This window comes from Neofelis nebulosa, chromosome 2 (assembly GCF_028018385.1).
Source record: "Neofelis nebulosa isolate mNeoNeb1 chromosome 2, mNeoNeb1.pri, whole genome shotgun sequence".
In the NCBI taxonomy this organism is placed as follows: Eukaryota; Metazoa; Chordata; class Mammalia; order Carnivora; family Felidae; genus Neofelis; species Neofelis nebulosa.
In genome coordinates, this window is record NC_080783.1 from 215224469 (window position 1) to 215245567 (window position 21099).

At 45.2% G+C, this 21099-nt stretch overlaps 1 protein-coding gene across 4 annotated transcripts in view; it reads right to left on the bottom strand.

The window, feature by feature from the left end:
• The window catches only part of UBE4B (ubiquitination factor E4B), a 125913-nt gene that overhangs the window by 67407 nt on the left and 37407 nt on the right, over window positions 1-21099 (bottom strand). For 3 of the 4 annotated variants that reach the window (XM_058719153.1, XM_058719152.1, XM_058719155.1), the window contains exon 2: window positions 16222-16408. In XM_058719153.1, coding sequence (XP_058575136.1) covers window positions 16222-16408 — 187 coding nt within the window. Of the gene's footprint in view, window positions 1-16221; window positions 16409-19778; window positions 19988-21099 lie in introns of those variants that run through there. The other variant, XM_058719154.1, reaches the window with a different exon arrangement.

Below are 21099 nucleotides of genomic sequence, written 5' to 3' on the forward strand. Positions count from 1 at the left end.
TTTAAAAAATATATACCTATGTTGCTGCAAGGAAAATCAGACTCACGTTAAAAAAAACAAAAAACAACAAAAAAACTTGAGTTGCCATTTGTAGCTAAAATAACTACCAAGTGGATAACCTTTAACCCTCCCAGCACTCCAGGACAGTAAACCTGCCACTCCTATGTGTCTCTCTCATTGAAGAAGATCACTAAACGTTCATCCATTCTTCACAGGTTTTAACGTGTCTGTTTCTTAAAGCTTCCTCGGGACTCATGAAAGAGAAAAGACACTGAATCCTGACTATTCCTAAGTAGACTCAAGGAAAATACAGAAAACATCTGATGTGGCAACAATCTGAACTAAGCTCAGAGAAGACAGTAAAACTTTAAGAATGTTTTCTTAAACATTCAAGAATGTAACCCAAAGTGAGTTCTCAGTAGCTATTTACTGAAGATCACAAAACATCCATCCATTCCTGATAGCTAGAATCATGACACGTATCACAAGGAAAGGTCTGACATTTTAAAATAAAATTAATCAATAATAAAGTTCAGCAACTTTTATGGGATATCAGTTAAGCAGCTTTAAAATTTCTACCTTATAAAACCAGCCTTAAAATTTAACTAAGTTGTTCAAAAACACTGTGTTTATAACATAGCACACTCTTCTATGCTACGTGTACAATAACCCTACGGTAACACAGTGCCAGAGTTCACCATAGAGTCCAGGATACTGTGGTTGCGATATTTTTATAAAACATCAAGTATATCATCTGAATTCTTTTCCTGAACCCTCCCCACGGGCTCTTCACATCCTGGGTCCAGTGGGGCAGTTCTCCCCAGAGTTTACTACGTATCGCAGTGTTCCTCGGTCTGTCCACACCCTCCAGAATTTGGGTGACCTCGTTGCGGTCTTAAACTTAAAAAAACGTACGGTGTCTTTGAATCCATATAAATCAACTACTGATTTGGCTAAAGCCAAATCGAGCAACAACACAAAATATCGCTTTGTTTCCAAATCACACACACAGGCTTCTGTGGTCCTCGGTCCTCACTCTCTACCATTCCTAACTTGGGAAATCGCTGTCAGGAAGCCAAATTTCAAGGAATGGAGAACCCTGCTTCTTCATCTCCGTAAGGGCAGGTATTGAAGAATTAAAACAGATATAATCTCTGGTTCTCTTTGACGAGATTTAAAAATTTAAAAACAATTCTTCAAAAACTGAGGGTGTGTAAGTAAGCCTTGCCTGCTTAGTAAAATATGAACTACAAACTTTCAAGATGGCAGCTATCCAAACTTTTATTACTAATAAGAGCTTGTTAAAGGTAAATTATCCATTCTGTGCGGGAAGGCCATAATTTTAAAGGAAATAAGGAGGATTTTATTTCTCTAAGATTTGCCTCCCAGAACGGTAGTATTTCCTGAATGCTATTTCCTTTCAGGTATAAGCCAGACCAAGTGCCTATTTAAGCAGTAACACTAGATCTAGTCCGGTATTTTACACACACACACACACACACACACACACACACACACACACACACAAAGGGGCTTGCTAAATTACAGTATAAAAAGAAGCACAGAATTGCCAGAAGGTACCTTAAAGCCCCAATAAAACTGTTAAAAAGGTGTGCGGGTGGTGGGGAGTGACTTTACAATCTTAGCCATCTTCTTCTTTTACAGATGAGAATACGGAGACCTGTGAAGTCTAAGAACTTCCTTTAGCAAGTCAGAAACAGAGGCAAGATTAAAACACATGTCTCTTGACTCCAAGGAAAATGCTACTATTTCCTCTACCCCAAACTGCTGAACAATTCTTTGATCACGGCTATTTTAAATCAAAGCTATATGTTTCTACATCGTAAAATTATAAAAGCTGGGGCGCCTGGGTGCCTCCGTCGGTTAAGTGTTCGATTTTGGCTCAGGTCATGATTTCAAGGATTGTGGGTTCGAGCCCTGTGTCGGGCTCTGTGCTGACAGCTCAGAGTCTGCAGCCCGCTTCGGATTCTGTGTCGCCCTCTCTCTCTTTGCCCCTCCCCCACTCGTGCTCTGTCTCTCTCTCAAAAATAAACATTAAAATACATAAGATTATAAAAGCAAAACTTAAAAAGGTATTAGTGTTATAAAAAGAATCATTCCTTCCACTACTTATCAAAATTCTAAGGCTTATTTAACATAGATCTTGACAATGAACTAAGCTAAAAGGTTAACATTCATGGAAAATACCAAGTACACTAGTACTTTCTTTGGCCAATACCAAACTCACCCTCTCAATATGACTTATAATGAACATTTTCTACTCCATAAAACCGACTCATATATTCAGTCAGCAGCTAACTTCCTAGTGAAAACATTTTGCTCTTGTGACTAAACACAAATAAAAGGAAATTTCAAACGTGTAAAGAAATATAGTGGTACCTAAAATATCGAGACAAGAAGACCAACAACTCGAATTAGAAAAATGGTTGGATCTTCTTATTTATGAGACAGAGTATTCCCTTCCTTAGTGTCAAAAGGGTGGATCATGCCAAGAATCATACATCTGGACTCAAAAGATCTTGACGGCTCCTTGGAGAAACGGTGGAGTCTACAGCTAGTGCAAAACAAAGATGGGATGAGCCTGGGGCATCTGATAGTGCCAGCAAGACAGTGCTCAAAAAAAATAAAAATAAAAGGATGACTGTGCCAAACAGAGTCGTCAACCCAAAAGAGATCCCAATGACCAAAGCTAGAACAATTTGTGTAAAATAATAAAGCAAAAATAAATAATAATTTGAATTATAACTCAAAGTACAAAATAAATATACATGAGTTCATACCGATGTATGTAAGCATTAACTTAGTAACTGGGGAGAAGGGGGTGAATGTCCCTTACAGAAGAATCCCATACAATGTATCTATGTGTAGATACTCCCCACTCCAGAAGGTAAAACTTAGCTCCCACTGCTTGAGTGGGGTAGGCTGGACTTAAGAACTCACCACTGAAGAATTGAGTCTGGAAAGGGAAAAGAATCGTTACTTCACAGTAGAGAGACCTGGCAGACTGCAGCTTAACTCGGTGGTGAAGGTCAACGTGACCGGCAGTGCGGCAGGGCCCTTTGCCTGTGTGATACTCTCCCCCCAAAACCCCACACCCCAGACTAATCATGAGAAAAACACTAGACGAAGCCAAATTAAGAGACATTCTATACAACGCTCTTCAAAACTGTCAAGAAAATGAAAAGCACAGAAACACTGAGAAACTGTCACAGACCAAAGGAGATTCATCTGTAGTTTGGTTAACAGCAGTATACCAAAGATTTTTATGGTTTCAGGTCTCACAGTTAGGTCTAGTTCCTCGTGTATTTTAGATGTCAGCCACTTATCAGATACACAATTTGCAAATTTTTTCTCCCATTCTATAAGCTGCCTTTCCAGTGTTGATGGTTTCCTTTGCTTCACGGAAGCTTTTTACTTTGATATGGTCCTACTTGTTTATGTTTGCTTTTGTTACCTTTGCTTTTGGAGTCAGAGCCAAAAACCAGCGCCAAGACTGATGTCAAGGTACTTACCATAAGCCTATGTTTTCTGCTAGGAGTTTCATGGTTTCCAGTCTTACGTTCAAGTCTTTACCCATTTTCAGCTACTTTTTGTGTGGTGTAAGACAGTCCAGTTTCCTTCTGCCGCATATGGCTGTCCATTTGCTGAAGAGACTGCCCCCAATGTACATTCATGGCTCCTTTGTCATAAATTAATTGACCATAAATGGGTGGTCAGTTTCTGGGCTCTCTGTTCTTTTCCATTAACCTATGTGAATGTTTTTATGCCAGGTCATGCAATTTTGATTACTATAGCTTTGTAACAGCTTGAAATCAGGTAGTGTGACACCTTCAGCTTTGTTCTTCTTTCTCAGGACTGTTTTGGCAATTTGGGGTCTTCTGTGGTTCTGTATAAATTTTAGGATTATTCTATTTCTGTGAAAATGCCACTGGAATTTTCATAGGGATTGCATTGAATCCACAGATTGCTTTAGCTTGGTATGGACATTTTATCAATATTAATTCTTTCAATCCATGAGCACAGAAGATCTTTCCATTTATCTGTGTCTTTTTAAAATTCTTCCATTGGGGCGCCTGGGTGGCGCAGTCGGTTAAGCGTCCGACTTCAGCCAGGTCACGATCTCACGGTCCGTGAGTTCGAGCCCCGCGTCGGGCTCTGGGCTGATGGCTCGGAGCCCGGAGCCCGTTTCCGATTCTGTGTCTCCCTCTCTCTCTGCCCCTCCCCCGTTCATGCTCTGTCTCTCTCTGTCCCAAAAATAAAAAATAAATAAATAAAACTTCTAAAAAAATAAAAAAATAAAAAAATAAAATTCTTCCATCAACACCTTGTAGTTTTCAGTGCATACATCTTCCACCTCCTTGGTTAAATTTATTCCTCGATATTTTGTTCTTTTTGATGCAATTGTAAATGGGATTATTTTATTTCTATTTCCAATAGTCCATTACAAGCGTATGGAAACACAAGAGATTTTTGTATATTGATTTTTTTAGCTGACAACTTTACTGAATTCATTATCAAGTTTTAACAGTACTTGGGTGGAGTCTTCAGCGTTTTGTACACAGAGTATCAAGTCGCCTGCAAATAGGGACGGTTCTACTTCCTTTCCAATCCTGATGTGTGGTTTTTGTTTTTGTTTTTTTTGCCTAATTGCCTGGTCAGGACTTCCGAAGTTGGGTTGAATAAAAGTGGCAGGAATGAGCAAACTTCTTTGGTTCGTAATCTTAGAGGGAAAGTTTTTGGGTTTTCACCCTTGAGTGTAACATTAGCTGTGGACCAGTCAAACATGCCTTTATTACACTGAGGCACATTCCCTCTATACGCACTTTGTTGAGAGTTTTTATCATAAATGGATGTTGAATTTTGTCAAACGCTTATTCTGCAAGCTCATACGATTTTTATCCTTCGTTCTGCTAATGTGGTGTATCGCACTGGTTGGCATGCAGATGTTGAACCCTCCCTAGATCCCAGAAATAAATCCCACTTGATCACAGTATACGTATGATCCTTTAGCGTACTACTGATTTTAGTTAGCTAATATTTTGTTGAGGATTTCCGCACCTATATTCATCACGGATGCTGGCCTATAATTTTCTTTTCTCGTGGTGTCCTTTCCTGATTTGTTTGGGCACCAGGGTAATGGCCAGCCCCACAGAATTGTCTGGAAGTATCCGTCCCTCTTCCTCCTCTTTTTTTTGCGGCGGCGGGGCGGGGGTAGAGTTAGAGAAGGGTTGGTATTAATTCCTTGAGTTCACTAGTGAAGCTGTGTCTGGTCCTGGACTTTTGTTTGTTGGGAGGTTTTTGATTACAGACTCAAGTCTCCTTACTGGTAATCAGGCTATTTAGATTTTCTGTTTCTTCATGATCCCGTCTTAGAAGGCTGTGTGTCAAAATATCAGTATTTCTTTTTGTTGTTGTTTTAATTAAAACATTAGTATTTCTTAAATGCACGCCCTTAGACTCCAATCGGGAGCCTGGAGACAGATGGCAAGAAAAACCGCTAGCATATTCCCAAATCAAAAAAAGAGAATTACTTCCTGGATGCAGACCTACTATGAGCTCAACAGAGAAGAGAAATGTAAGATAGCTTTATTCAGAGTTTGCAATCTAGTTAGCAAAACAACATAAATGCACACAAAATTAAGAATGGCATGTGCAGCATAATTTCTAAGGGTTTGAAGTATCTGGAGTGAGTGTGATGGTTCCTGGAGCAGGAGCAGAGTTGCTCTGAAAACAGGAAATGAAGTTAAATGAAAGGGCGGGGGGGGGGGGGGGGGGGCTCATCACAGAGGACCCTGAAAGTTCCTGGACTGCATTCAGGTGCAAACAAGGAGGACTTCTGAGCAGGTGACGTGTCTGATCTCGCCTACTGAGCCATCAAGTCCCTCAAGGGATAGGAACTGCATTTTCTGGAAACCACTCTCACACACCATTTACTTCTGTGCCTTCCCTAGACTTGAGAGCACGAACTAAGCAGTGGAAGCGGCAATTTTGTGATGTTCACGTCCCACTATGTGGGCAGAGTGCTAGCGGGGAGTTTGGTTGGAGTCAGAGGCAACAGAAGCTCAAGGACCAGGTTGACCTGAATGGAGACAGAGGAGGAGAAAAAAGGGATCCAGCCCAGGCCGAAACAGGAAGCTGATTCCCAGAGCTAAGAAGACGTCAGACTTCCTCCAGATTCACAAAATAAATATCATGATCCTAGCAATAATGTCATACAATGCAGCCCATTATAATAAAAACACATACAGAACATCCTCCCCCTTTTGGTGGCCAAAATACATGCAAAACATGACCCCCTTGGGTAGCCGAAAAGTCACCCCAATGAGATGAAATGACTGTGCTGGTATAGGGCACACCAGATACAACTAAAGCAAACAAGATTTCAACACCACCAAGAGCCTCCCAAGCCCCGCAGATGTGAGGGGTCTCACTACAGCCCTCTGGCCTTGGGACTTGTGCCTGAGCTGGGCCTCCAGCTTGCTTCTGAATCACCCTCCAGCCCTCTCTCTCCCCCAAGTGGGGGGAGATGAAGCTATAGACCAAGTGGAAACAATAGGGCTTCTTTCTGAAGAAGAAAAAAAAGATTTAAATACTGGATTAGCAATCAACAATAGGACGAAGGGTTATAATTTTGTCACTGCTAACAGCATTCTTAGCCAAAGACAATTTATTATAAAAGCATGATTCTGATTTTGTTGAAATTTCTACAAAGGTACCACTATTAAATAACAAAGTTCTGTATCAAAACCGGAGAAGGAAATTGAAGGGAAATTGAAGACGACCACTCTGCATCAATCATCACCAAGTCCATTTTTGCCCCAGGACCTCGGCATCTGCTGTTCCTTCTGTCAGGAAAGAACACCCAACAGATAACCACTTGGTTTGCTCCCCAGCTTCATTCAGGCTTCTGTTGAAATGTCATCTTCTTAATGAGGCCTACAGTCGTCTCTACCTTAAAACAGCAATGCCTTCCTCCCTCGCCAATACTGACTCCCAACATAATTCTCTCTTTTCTCCACAAGAATTCGCACCACCTGACAGATTTTATGGTTTTTAAACACAGTTTGTCTTCTCTTACTAGACTATATGCGACGTGACCCAGAAAAGAACCTAACAAAACACACGACAGGATTTAAATGCAAAGGTATTAAATAAAGGCTGCATGAACCTACAGCACTCAGTGGATAGCTGATAACAACCGATACAAACCAAAATGTAAAACAGATAATAAAACATGTCAAGCAAATTTGGAGGGTTTGGAATAACAACTGTAATGGGATATGGAAGGATGTTCTCTATTTTCAAAAGTAATAATCCTGGGGTGTTTTATTTGGGGGGGGAGGGTGGTTATTTAAGTAGGCTCCACACCCAACGTGGGGCTTTGAACTCATGACCCTGAGATCAAAAGTCGAATGCTCTACTGACTGAGCCAGCCAGGCACCCCAATCCTGTTTGTTTGTTTGTTTGTTTGTTTGTTTGTTTGTTTAAGGCAGAATTTTCACAGTCAGATAAACACTTGTGTGAAATTCTCCAAAAAAAACCTGACACCACAGAGGTGGCAGCGGGAGGCAGAGACTACCTGTGCCGCACCAGCATGGAGATCTCCACACGAGGACATCCCCTCCTGCCAGACACGGGGTCCTCGGACACTCCTGCTGGGTGAGACTTGCCCATCTTTGCCTGCATCCATAGCTCCTACCACAATGCCTAGCAAATGGAAGGCATTATGCACGTGTTCGAAGGCATCGATGGAAACAGGACCAAGACCATCTTCAAACAGAAGAAGAATTTAGGTTAAACTAGTTTTAAGTATGTTAAAGACTAGCAGTCAGACAGAGGAAAGGGCTTCTGTGTTTCTTTCTGATCCAAACCCTGGAACTAGCCCAGAGGCCAAACACATCATCTGGTTTCTCGCTCCCTGCACACAGGCCCTGTTGTTCATTTCTGCTCCCAGAGCAGAGGTTCTTTTCCACAGATGGAGACGGAAATCAGGGGGCCGAAATTACAGTAGCTGTTTGATTAGCTGCTAGATCTTTTATTTAAAGCATTATCATGGAAGCACATAGATTACTATGTCACAATCTTTAAAAACATTGTGATAACCGTATTTCTGTATAATTGGTTTCCTTTGTAATCCTCCGTTTTATGATATACGGTTAAAACTACGCTTGGAGAGGCTGATCAAAGGCTTCACCGGTTTGCCAGAACTCATGGAATGACAACAGTCTTTTAAGAACGCCAGCTCCGGAGGGTAGAAAAGGCACCCAGAGAACTTGGTCCGCCAGACTTAATAATCCTGTCAAGATAAAACCAGCTGATAAAGGACTCACTGGGGACTCTTGTGCAAGAATGACCATGTCTTCAGAGAGGTCGCGACAGCCAGGAAGGGTGAGGCTTCAGTTGGATATATTCAAGATGTCTGAGAGGTAGACATCAGAGGGAACAGAAGGAAGATAAGTAGGATTTCAAAACAGGACTGTAAAATAAAAATCCTCCAGGAGGGTTAAGAGTTCCTGAAGGCTGGGCAAAGCAATCTAAAGATGGGGGAAGGAACTAAGAAAACCAGTTTGTCCTCCCAGGAACTTAATGAGCACAGGTTTTTCAAAGGAAATGAAAGAACACCTTCTCCCCGCCCGGATGGTAAGTTCTTCCAGGAAAGAAATTGGACCTCGCTCATCTCCACATTCCCACGACTTACTGCCGGGTCTGACCCACAGGAAGCCCTAAATAAACGTCAGCGAACAGACACGTAAACGCAACAGAATCAATGACAGCTGTAAAAAAAGTGACAATTAGCTGTAGGAAAAATATTACCGACACGCACAAAGTTTTAAGACAGGCAAAAGCAATGTCATACTAACAGTGCGGTAAAAGAGAGAGAGAGAGAGAGGGAGAGAGAGAGAAAGAAAAAAATGTCTGAGCATGATAAATGTAAAATTCTGAACAGCAGTGACCTGCTGGTGTGGGGGAGAGGGGTGGAGAGCCAGAGACTCCGTCAGGGGTTCAAGGCATTACTATGTCTCACATACGTTATCTATCGTGTAGGTCCGGAATATTCTGTAGTAAGCTTTTTGGCAAAATCTTAGAAAAAAATTGGCTTATGGGCTTTTTAAACTCTGCTCCGAGTGCCAGGAAAAGCAAAGAGACAGACTAAAGTGGGTCACAGTGAAAGACTTATGTTAGTAAATATTCTCTAAATAGAACTCAAGGGGTACCTGGCTGGCTATGTCGGTGCGGCAGGCGACGCTTGATCTCGGGGTTGTGAGTTCGGGCCCCACGTTGGATGTAGAGATTACTTTTTAAAAACATCAATTTAATCAATCAATCAAGCTCAAGTCTCATTTTGCGTCTAACATTCCCAAGAAACTATGTTTTCTTTCATTTATTCACTTAACTAGGGGCACTAACAGAGTGCCTACTATGTGCCAGCATGGTTCTGGGGGCAAGGGAATGAACAGCAGTGGTGAGGTCCCTGCTCTAACCTTATGTTCTAAAGGGAGGAGAGGGGCGCGTGGGTGGCCCAGTTGGTTGAGTCATGATCTCACAGTTTGTAAGTTTGAGCCCCACATCGGGCTCTCCTCTGCTGACTCAGAGCCCACTCTGGATCCTCTGGCCCCCTCTCTCTTCTGCCCCTCCCCTGCTGGAGCTCTCTTTCAGAAATAAACAAACATTAAAAAAATCTAAAAAAAAAAAAAAAAAAAAAAAAAAAAGAGAAGAGGGGATGGTGATTAAAGAAAAAAAAAATCCATAAATGGTATTTCCACTGGGAAGCAGGGTCTTTGCAGATGTATTCAAGTTAAGATGAGGTCACATTGGATCAGAATGGTCCCTTAATCCAGTAACTGGTGTCCTCACAAGAAGAGGGCAACGTGAACACAGATACACACAGAGGCAAGGCCGTGAAAAGACAGAGGACATTGCGGTGGTGCTGCCTCAGGCCAAGAACCACCAAGGATGGCCGGCAACCAACAGAAACTGGAAGAGGCAAGGTTCTTCGTCGGGGCCGTCCAAGGAAGCACGGCCCTGCCAACACCTTGACTTTTGACTTCTTCCCTCTGGAGTTGTGACAGAATACAACTCTGTGGTTTCAAGCCATCCAGTCTGCGATACTTTGTCACGGCGGCCCGAGGAACTTCAGACAGAAGCAGGCAGCGTTGCGAGAAGCTGGGACCACAGATGGGAGAGCAACTTGGAGGACTCGCTGGAGCTCCCCGGCCCCTGTTCTGGTTCCCTGCAGCACAAAGCATCCCCACCGAGAAGGCGGCCACAGGACTACCACGTCACTCCTGGGCGAGGCCTCCTCTCCACGGGCGGTGGTCTACCCAGGATCTGTGTCTGTCAGAAAGCACGTCTGCATTCTGGAACAGAAGTCTCTCTGTATTCAGTGGACAATAAACCTACCCGCTGGCCCTCCGTCTACCATCAAGGACCACAGAAAACAAGCACAGGCCGTCATCTTCCTCATGGCAGCTTTTCACATTTCTTTAACATAACACTATCACACCCTCTTGAGATTTTCTCTTGAGTTATATGTGCCTATGTCATTTGGGTCATTTTCTCTTGTGAGCCACTTATTAATTCCACCAAGTAACAGATGGAACGTGGCCGGTACTGTTAAAGGCACTGGGACACAGCAGTCAGTAAAATGGATACAAGTCCCTGGCCTGTGGGGCTTACGCTATAGTAGGCGAAGCAGAGAAAACAGGATAAGCAAGTCATGTGTGTGCTACGTCAGCTGGTGACAAAAGCTCAGAGAAAAAGTTATCCATGTCAGATAGAGGTAGCACCTTCAGACAGTAAGGCCAACAAAAGTCACCCTTGTTTGTATAAACATCTGAAGAGGTGAATGAAAAAGCCACATGGATTTTAGGGGCTGAGCCTTCCAGCAACAGAGGTCACGGCCGAAATGTTCAGGAAGAGCAAGGAAGCGAGTATGGCTAGAGCAGAGGAGCAGCAAGGAGGAGGAGCACAGTGGGAAAGGAGGTCAGAGCCGAAACAGGGCCGGTTCACACACAGCCCTGGGTCAAGGTGAGGGCTTTGACTCTCATTCTCCATGAGAAGGCGAGCCAGTGGAGGGAACCAAGAGAACACTGACATGACCCATCTTAGGGGGTGCTTGTTTTCTGTTTCATTTTGTTTAAACTTGTTTATTTGATAAATCTGTGAAATTCTCTTTATCCAACCTGCCAGGCGCATAGCTAGTAATATCTACTGATCTGCGATTATGAATAATAGTGATTATGGGAGAGACCTAATCAGGACTTCCCAGCACCGAGGTGTGCTGCCCAGAACTAACCAGCTGGAGCTGCCCAAGTCTTCCGTTAGTTTGTGACGGCAATGTAACGAGCTTGCTGTGAAAAATAACCCTGCTGTTATACAAGGTTGGGCTTATGCTTCAGTCTGGTGCTACCCTGAGATTGAAGTGAAGCGAGGGAAGGCGTGGCCACTCCAGTAATCCAAGCAAGACATGCTGCTGCCCTGGAACCCACATCAGGCCCACTACCTGTTTCTGTAAGTAGAGTTCTGCTGAAACATAGCCATGCTCTTTTGTTTATGTTTTGTCTGTGGCTGCTTTTGTGCTACAGGGACAGAAAATAGCTGTGACAGAGGCTATGCAGCCTGCAAAACCAAAATATTTACTATCTGGCCCTTTACAGAAAGGGAAAGCTGACCCCTGATCTAGAATATGAAGTAAAAAGATGAGGGAACGTTTCAGGCTTCAGCAACTAGAAAAAAAAAAATGAGCTGGTATTTTCTGAGAGGGCGTTCCAGAAGACAAGACAATTTTGGACGTGCTCTCTGTGAGATGCTTCTTAGACAGTGTGTGAGTCTGTCTCCATTCCTGTTCAAGGAATGGTTCTGGACTGGAGAGATCAACCTACAGACCAGCAACTTAGAGATGGTAAGTAAAGCTGGGAAACCAGATCAAATCAGTAAGAGAATCGACACAGATGGACAGGACAACAGGTTAAAATAGTGACACCCAGCTCCCCCCCCCACCGCCCCCACCCCCGACCCCTGACATTTACACGTCAGGGAAACGACAAAGAACCATGTGGAGCCCCAAGAAGGGGGGAAGACAGGAGGAAAACCAGGAGAGTGCAGAGCTCTGGAAGCCAAAAGAAGGAAGTGTTGCAAGAAGAAGGCCAGAGCCCATCAGCTGGGGCTGAGTCGTTGACTCAGAGCAGATCACAGGAGTCCTCACCTGACTGGATTCGAATCAGCAGTGGGTGCAAGGACAGAAGAAGGACACAGAGGCCAGGAAGCAACTCACTCTGGAGGTTCTGTTGTGATGCAGAGCAGAGCAGTGGGGTGGAAGGTGGCAGCGGAAATGAGATCAGGAGAGTTCCTTTATATGTATATTCCCAGGATGGGAGGAGGAACCACATGTAGAATGTTAAAAAAATCAAAGTTTTCCACTTAAGATGGAAAACCTGCTGGAGCAGGAAAGCTGGGAAGTGCTGGGGCAACAGCTCTGAGTTGGAGAGAGGAGGTGGGACCTGGGGACAGAATTCAGGAAGGGCAGGGAGCTTCAAGCTTAACAAAAGCAGGCCACACAAACAGGCAGGTAGGAGGACGCTACGATGGGAGCTCACATCACTACTACGTCGCTGCCTGCACCTGCTTTCTCCATGACCTAGGAAGGCAGCCCATCAGGCCAGAGCTGCACAGAGAATGAGGTGCTGTTGACTGAAGGAGAGGGTTCAAAACAGACCTGGGGAGCTGGAGAGCAAACAGGAAATACGCTGTAACTACCTGCCAGTATGAAGGGTCTGCTGGAGCGCGTGACCATTAATCTGAAATGAGACAGACAGCATGGTTCTGGTTTTTTCTCTAGCCTTGTTCCACTGCATGAGACAGACGGGAGCTGGGGAATGGGATTGAAAACCAGGAGCATGGGGGTGGGGGTGGGGGGGCACCTGGGTGGCTCAGTCGGTTGAGTGTCTGACTTTGGCCCAGGTCATGATCTCGTGGTCTGTGAGTTCAAGCCCCACGTCGGGCTCCGTGCTGACAGCTCAGTCTGAAGCCTGCTTTGGATTCTGTGTCTCCCTCTGTCTCTGCCCCTCACTCTCTCTCCCTCCCTCTCTCTCTCTCTCTCTCTCAAAAATAAACAAACATTAAAAAACAAAAAACAAAACCAGGAACATGGGGGGCACATGGCTGGCTCAGTCAGTAGAACATATGACCCTTGATCTCAGGGTTGCAAGTCTGAGCCCCACACTAGATGCAGAGTTTACTTAAAAATAAAATCTTTAGGGGCACCTGGGTGGCTCAGTCGGTTGAGCATCTGATTCTTTTTTTTTTTTTTTTTAATTTTTTTTTTTTTTTTAACATTTATTTATTTTTGAGACAGAGAGAGACAGAGCATGAACGGGGGAGGGGCAGAGAGAGAGGGAGACACAGAATCAGAAGCAGGCTCCAGGCTCTGAGCCGTCAGCTCAGAGCCCGACGCGGGGCTCGAACTCACGGACCGTGAGATCGTGACCTGAGCCGAAGTCGGACGCTCAACCGACTGAGCCACCCAGGCGCCCCGAGCATCTGATTCTTAAATTTTTTTTTTTTCAACGTTTTTTAATTTATTTTTGGGACAGAGAGAGACAGAGCATGAACGGGGGAGGGGCAGAGAGAGAGGGAGACACAGAATCGGAAACAGGCTCCAGGCTCCGAGCCATCAGCCCAGAGCCTGACGCGGGGCTCGAACTCACGGACCGCGAGATCGTGACCTGGCTGAAGTCGGACGCTTAACCGACTGCGCCACCCAGGCGCCCCCGGAGCATCTGATTCTTAATTTCAGCTCAGGTCATGAGCTCACGGCTTGTGGGTTCAAGCCCAACGTTGGGAGATTCTCTCTCTCTCTTCTTCTGCCCCTCTCCTGCTTATGCTCTCTTTTTCTCAAAATAAATAAATACATAAATAAAAATAAAATCTTAAAAAACAAAACAAAACAAAACCAGAAGCATGGTTTAATCCAAGAAGTAAGACAAAGCGAAAGAGAGGTGAGAGAGGGGAGAGACAATGAGTGACTGTGGAATGTAAATGGGTCCAGGAGGGATGTGGGGACACCAGGGAAGGGAGAAGTGAAGAAAGGGGGACAGAGAGGGTGAGCCAGAAAGCTGAAGGTGGCAGTCAGGAAGTCACTGAGATGGAAAGATCTAGAGTATGACCAAGGCAGTGAGTGGCTGATGTCGGATGGAAGACCAGGTTACTAAGGGAAAGCAGCTCAAAAAAGCGCGAGGGCAGAGTCCTGGAAGGTCATCCCTGTGGCTACTGAGATCATCACAAACCATGACACAGTGTTGGGGAGAGAGACAGTGGACCGAACGAGGCAGGGTGAGTGTGTTCAGAGGTCAGCTGTGACAAGGACAGGAATGGGGAACACGGTCTAATGACACAAGGTTCAAATCGATGTGTTCTTAGGGAGGAGGAAGCATGGTCTAGAAGAAATGAGGAAGGGCATAAATTCAGCAAGAGCACTAAAGGGAAAGCCGTCCACAGAGAAGGACTCTTCCAGGGACTGACAGTGAGGATTTCGGAAGAGGGGACTGCGTGGGGAGAGGTGTCCATAACAAGCCATATGGAGATTGGAGACTGAGAGGCAAGGGATGAGGACCCGCGAGACCCAGTGGCTGACATAAACAGGACAGGGCACATGCTGAAATGATTCCTGGTGGTCCCAAAGAGACAGGGTGCTGTGACCAGGCACACGCAGAGCTCGGTCTCCTGCCTGACTACCACTGGTGCAGCGTGACCTTAAGCCCCTCCGCATCCCACTAGCTCTCCCCGGACATTCTCCAGCATTCCAGGAGGGACTTGGCCATGGTGGAACCAACAGCACTGTTGGTGGCACCCTTCCCAAGGAAAGGGTAAAAACCCAACTGGAATCCTGAGCCCGTCCCCTACCGGAAGACTATCACAGCTTCTCAAAGGTGTTCAGCAGCAACATTTCAGGCAAAGTCACTGTTTCTTGCTGATGATTTAATCTGAACCTCTCTCACTTTTAGAGTCAACAGGAGGACGCATAAGCATTTATATTTACCTGGGGAAGAGTCTACGATAACGCCTATCAAGAGTAACAGTAACTGAAACCCTGCAAATACTTTTTAAAAATTTTTTAATGTTTATTTATTTGAGAGAGAGAGAGAGAGAGAGAGAGAGAGAGCGCGAGCGCTCAAGTAGGGAAGGGACAGAGAGAGAGAGAGGGAGACAAAGAATCTGAAGCAGGTTCCAGGCTCTGAGCTGTCAGCACAGAACCCAATGCAGGGCTCAAACTCACGTACCACAAAATCATGACCTGAGCCAAAGTCAGACACATAACCGACTGAGCCACCCAGGCACCCCTCTGCAAATACTTTTAATTGATGACTTACCTAGTTCAGAAAGACAGATTATGTGGAAGGCAACTAAGGGAGAGTGCATTAAATGCAGAAATAACAATCATATTAAATTATTCAACGATGTGATGATGAATACAGGTCTGAATGCACCTGCTTTTTCAAATTAGAATCCTAAGTAATTATAATAATTATAATGATAATAATTCTCATGTTCAATAGAAAAGTTCACTTGACAAAAGGTATTTTCAAATACGCAGGATGAATCAGTATCATTGTTTCCCAACAAAGACATACCTGGATATCAACGATGAGCCCATTAATTATAAAAAAAGAAATTTTCACAATAGTTAAATAATTGTCAATGAGACAGCTATAAACATCACATCAGGTGAACTTTTATACCGCAAAAATTCAGAGAGTTCTGTTGACAACATTAAATGAAGACATGGAAATCCGTAATTAGAGGCCTGTTATTTTGACCATTATTTCAATCTTGCCTTTTCAGATGATTTTATCATAGAAGGAAAGCATCAACCAAACTCATAAAATCGGCTGAGCCAAATTAAGTCTTAATTGCCTTACCATCAGAAATTAAGACCTGGTCCTGTTTGAAACAAAGGATAAAAATTACAGAAAGGAAAACAATTAGTTTGAACAGATCACCATCAAAATGAATAGAGATGAACAAAACACAACGTAATGATGTCAATCTTTAAACTACTGCTTGCAGGATTTTGAACAGCTGCTGTCCCATGTTCTCGTCTGTGGAAATGCGGCCCAATCTTACCCCGCTGTGAAAATGTCACAACCATAAGCCTCACAGAAAGCCAGGACTAAATGGCCCAGGTATGGAAGTAAGGCTTACCTGATGCACCTATTGGGGAGGTAGCTGGGGTCATGTTGTGGACATTGAGACCAAGGCTCTGGGAGGGGCCCGGGGCTGATGCTGCTATGGGAGGCCCCAGCGGGTTCTCCCTCTGGGGCGAGGTGAGCGGGGTGGTGGGCTGGGAGGTCTGTCCACCAGCAAGTCGTGCGAGGCGCCTCCGTCGGATCTATAACGTGAGAGGAGAAAAGACCCGTAACTCAACCGCAGAAAACACAATTCTGCCCGAGAAGAACAACATTAACGTCATCAATAACCATCGAGAACCACGCCGGAGCTTAACAACTAAATATGCCTGGAGGAAAAAAAGACCCGCTCAAGACAAGTATTGACGTGGCAGACAGGTACACACCTCCTACTGCCTTACAACCCCTGTTTATCACACCTCCTTGACCGATACTGTGACGCTACCGTAAGCATACTACGTTTCTAAACACGCCGAAGCTCGTTATTTTAATACAACTATGTAACTTGGCCGTTTTAAGCAAGTGAGATTTTAAATAAATACCCAATTCGATTCACTAAAACAAAGTTTCAAAAGTAACAAACGTTACAGTAAGACACAAATGTTACCATCGCTTTCAGCAGCAAAGCGATTAGATTCTTCTTGCTTAACTGCCATCAAAATATAATCGGCCGCTGCTTCCTTATAATACTCCAGGGTTAGCAAGTGATTGCAAGTATCTACCACCAAATCCCAGCGCATCACAGAAATGTTTCCCTCCCATTTTGACAGTCATTCATTTATAGCCAGGCAATAAACTCTCGCGGACCACCTGCTGTCCCACAGGCAGTGAGGATGTCTAACCAACCGGGATAAGGCTTCTGGTTCTGAGCAGGCATCAAAGACGCAAACCAACGAGGCTGCTTATGCTCATTCTGTTACAGATAAGGAAGATGAAAGACACAGCCCGTGACAGATGCTAACAGGGATGGACCTAATCTGAACCAAGAACCTGCCACTCCGACCCTGCGGGAAAGCTGCTCCTTTTATCGTCCAAACAACCAAGAACATCCTAGTTCTTGACCCCAAACCCGAGAAGCCCACTCCTGCGTCCCTGCTGCAAATACGCCCCTCGGTGACCTTACACAAAATCCTGAGGTTTGGTTGTTCATCTACCTACATCACTAGGATAAATCCCTCGAAGGAAAGATTAGGTCTTACTTATTGGAAATAAACAGTGAAAAAATAATTAAACACTGATGCGGCACTTTATCTCCCAGCAATGTTCTCAACACTTGATAAATCTATACTCCCTGAAGCCTCGTAATGAGCCTTCGTGGGTACTTAGGCCAATTTTACATGTGAGCAAACTGAGGCACAGGGGTTAGATACTTGCCTCGTTCATAAGTGGTAGAGCTGGAGTCCGAACCCATGCAGTCCGGCTCTAGCGCCCACGCTCTCACCAGCAGCCCAGCGGTCTGGGGATCCCTTGTGGTCTCCAAGACCCTCGCACAGAGCACGTTGAGGCCAAAGCTATTTTTGCAGTATCACTAAGATATCTGCCTCTTCAGTCTCATTCTCAAGCGTCCAACAGGGTTTTCCAGAGGCTTCGTGGCACGGCGTGTCACAACAAATTAAAGGAGTTAACATGAAAGTTCAGCTGTATTCTAGTGTAAATCAGACATTAAAAAGACCTGAAAAAGTCACTCTTCTCACTACAACTGTTTTGGAAAACGTAGTCGTTTTCGTTAAAAACACATTATTTAGGGGTGCCTGGGTGGCTCAGTCAGTCGAGCATCTGACTCTTGGTTTCAGCTCAGGTCACGATCCCAGGGTCATGGATCATGAGGCCCTGCCTCAGCTCAGAGCCCCTCTCTCTCCCTCTGCCCCTCCCCTGTTCGTGATCTCTCTCTCTCTCTCTCTCTCTCTCTCAAAATTTTTCTTAAAGTTCTATTAACATACATTATTGTTTTTACTAATGTCTGTTTTTAAGTTGCTCACCCTTTATTTCTATTATGGTACACATCAAAGAATACAACCCACCTAAACAAAAGCTCTTTGAGATCTTCAACATTTTATAAGAACGTAAAGGGGTCCTGAGACCAAACCTCTGACCGGCAGGCTGCCTCTCTCTCACGCGTCCTGATCTCCTTATAGTCGAGCACAGCACCTGGTCTGTAACAGGTGCTCAAGGCTCCCTGACCTGAACCAAACAGAGAACAGTGAAGGTCATCACAGATCATCCGGGGGAGACGTGGTATGAAGATGAAAAAACTCTCTGAAAGAAAAATCACTGAAGTGTTTCTCTCAAGAACACTTACCCGGGGTGGAGGGTGGGGCAAAGCGAACCAGAAATTCCCACGGCGAACCTGTTCCTGATCCAATTACTCAAGCCGGAGTCCCAGGACCTGTGTTCCCCGCCTCCTCGCTGCACCCTCGACACACACTCTCCTCTCAGCTCCTCTGCCACCACCCTATTCAGGCCACCACCCTCTCTCCCCAGGACCTCTACAAGAGGTCCTCATCAACCTATCTGCGTCCACTCTGGCCCGGTAAAAGCGAAGGCTCCGTATTCCTTTCTTTAAACACTTTCAAAGCTTTGGATTTCTGAAAGGCAACTCAAAGCGCAACGAGGTAACACTTCACGCCCATGAAAACGGCTACCATCGAGAAACCATAAAGTAACAAGTGTTAGTGACGATGTGGACGAAGCGGAGCCCTCTGCAACGGCGGTGACACGGTCACGCGGAGCGGGCACCATTTTAAACAGTTTGGTGGTTTCTCAAAACATTACAAATAGAATTACCACACGATCCAGTGAGTCCACGCCGAGGAAATACACAAAAGGCAGGGACGCAAACAGCCATTCGCTCACCCGTGTTCACAGCAGTCATCTGTAAGAGCTAACACGGGGAAGCAACCCAAATGTCCACCAATGGATAAATGGATAAAACAAAATGTGGCATAGCCACACAGTGGAATATTATTCAGCCTTAGAAAGGAAGGACATTCGAGGGGCACCTGGGTGGCTCAGTCGGTTGGGCGTCCGACTTCGGCTCAGGTCACTATCTCAGGACATGAGTTCGAGCCCCGCGTCGGGCTCTGTGCTGACAGCTCAGAGCCTGGGGCCTGCTTCGGATTCTGTGTCTCCCTCTCTCTCTGCCCCTCCCCTACTCATGCTCTGTCTCTCTCTGTCTCAAAAAGAAATTTAAAAAATTTTTAAATTAAAAAAAAAAAAAGGAAAGACATTCTGACACGTGCTATGACACAGATGAACCTTGAGGACATTATGCTCAGTGAAATAAGCCAGACGCATAAAGACAAAGACTGTACGAGTCCACTCGTATAAGGTATCTAGAGGAGTCAAATTCATAGAGACAGAAAGTGGAATGGCGGTTGCCAAGAGCCGGGGCGATTTAAAAACTCTTAAGTATAGAATCAGATGCTAAGTGATAAGAAGGCATGCTCTCCTACGTTCTCCTGCAATCTATTCACACAGCAATCACGGGAATTCTTTAAAAACACAAACCACACTCTGCTGCTCAAACCATTCAATGGCTTCCCACTGCACTTGGAGCAAAAACCGAGTCCTCACCGTGTTCTATAGAGCCAACGTCTGCCTCTCCAGGTTACGGTATGCCACTCCGGGCAATAGCCACACCAGCCCTCGGACGGTTCCTAAGACGTCCTAAGCTCTAGCTTGCCTTCAGCCACTTGCAATTGCTTAAGCCTAGAAGCAATTTTTCTAATGCTTGGCATGGCTGGTTCTTTCTCTGCCTTCCATTCTCAGCTTAAATGTCACCTCCTCCTACGGGACTTCCCTGATGGCTTTAGCTAGCACTCTCCTCCCCTCCAAGCTCACGGACACTGCAGCCCTCCAATCGCATGCTTCAGGCACTCCACATGGTCTGCAGTCTACTGTCTCGCTTATTATCTGTTTCCCTAGTAGAACGGAAGCTCCGTTGAGAAAACCACATCTACCTTGTTCACTGGCGTATCTCCAGCACGGAGCATAGGGCCAGGCGCATAACAGCCCCGTACGTATTCAACAACGGGAAAGAGTAATACACGCAATCAAGACAGGCGAAGTATAAAAGCCACACAGAAGAATGTTTAACTGGATATTCAAAGGCCAGACGGTGTTTCAGACTTGGTATCAGGTCCTCTTCAGATATCCACTCATTGAATAAATGCTCATCAAACACCACAGTAAACTCAACAGCCCCTGCTGTCACGGCGCTCAGATTCTAGCAAAGACCAAAAGAACAGCCAAATGGACAAAAAGGATGCCGGGTGGTTACAAGCACCCTTAGAGAAAAATTAAGCACGGGAGGGATAGCAGGGCACGCTGGGGAGAGGGCGCTGCGATTTTTAGATAAGGTGGGTGGAAAAGCCTCTCTGGTAAACGGGGCTTCTGCAAGCACGAAGGAAGAGAGGAAGCAAACCAGGTGGGTGTCTGGGAAGTATGAGGGGGCTTGTGAGTGGCTCATGCTGAAGGTCAGCAAGACTTGTGGGGCTGGAGCAGAACGAGCCAGAGGGAAACAGCAGATGATGAGTTCAGAGGCATGAAGGGGCCTCATAAGCCACGGTGAAAGCACTGGCACTGGGAAGCCACCAGGGGGTTCTGGTCAGAAAAGTGACATGACTCAACTTATATTTGAAAATTATTATTTTGGCTGCTACAGAGAATCGGCTGCAGGGGAGAAAGGGAGCAGGCAGAGGCTACTTAGGAGGATGCTGCGACCTGAACTCGGATGCGTGGCTGTGAAGATCGTGGTGAGTGGTCAGCTGGGATGTAGTTTGCAGGTGGAGCACAAGCTCATGGGATCTGCCGATGGAATGGAGGGCAAATAGGAAAGAACCACAGGAAGTAGGGCTGACACCAAAGTCCTGGGCCTGAGACCAAGACTGAGGCA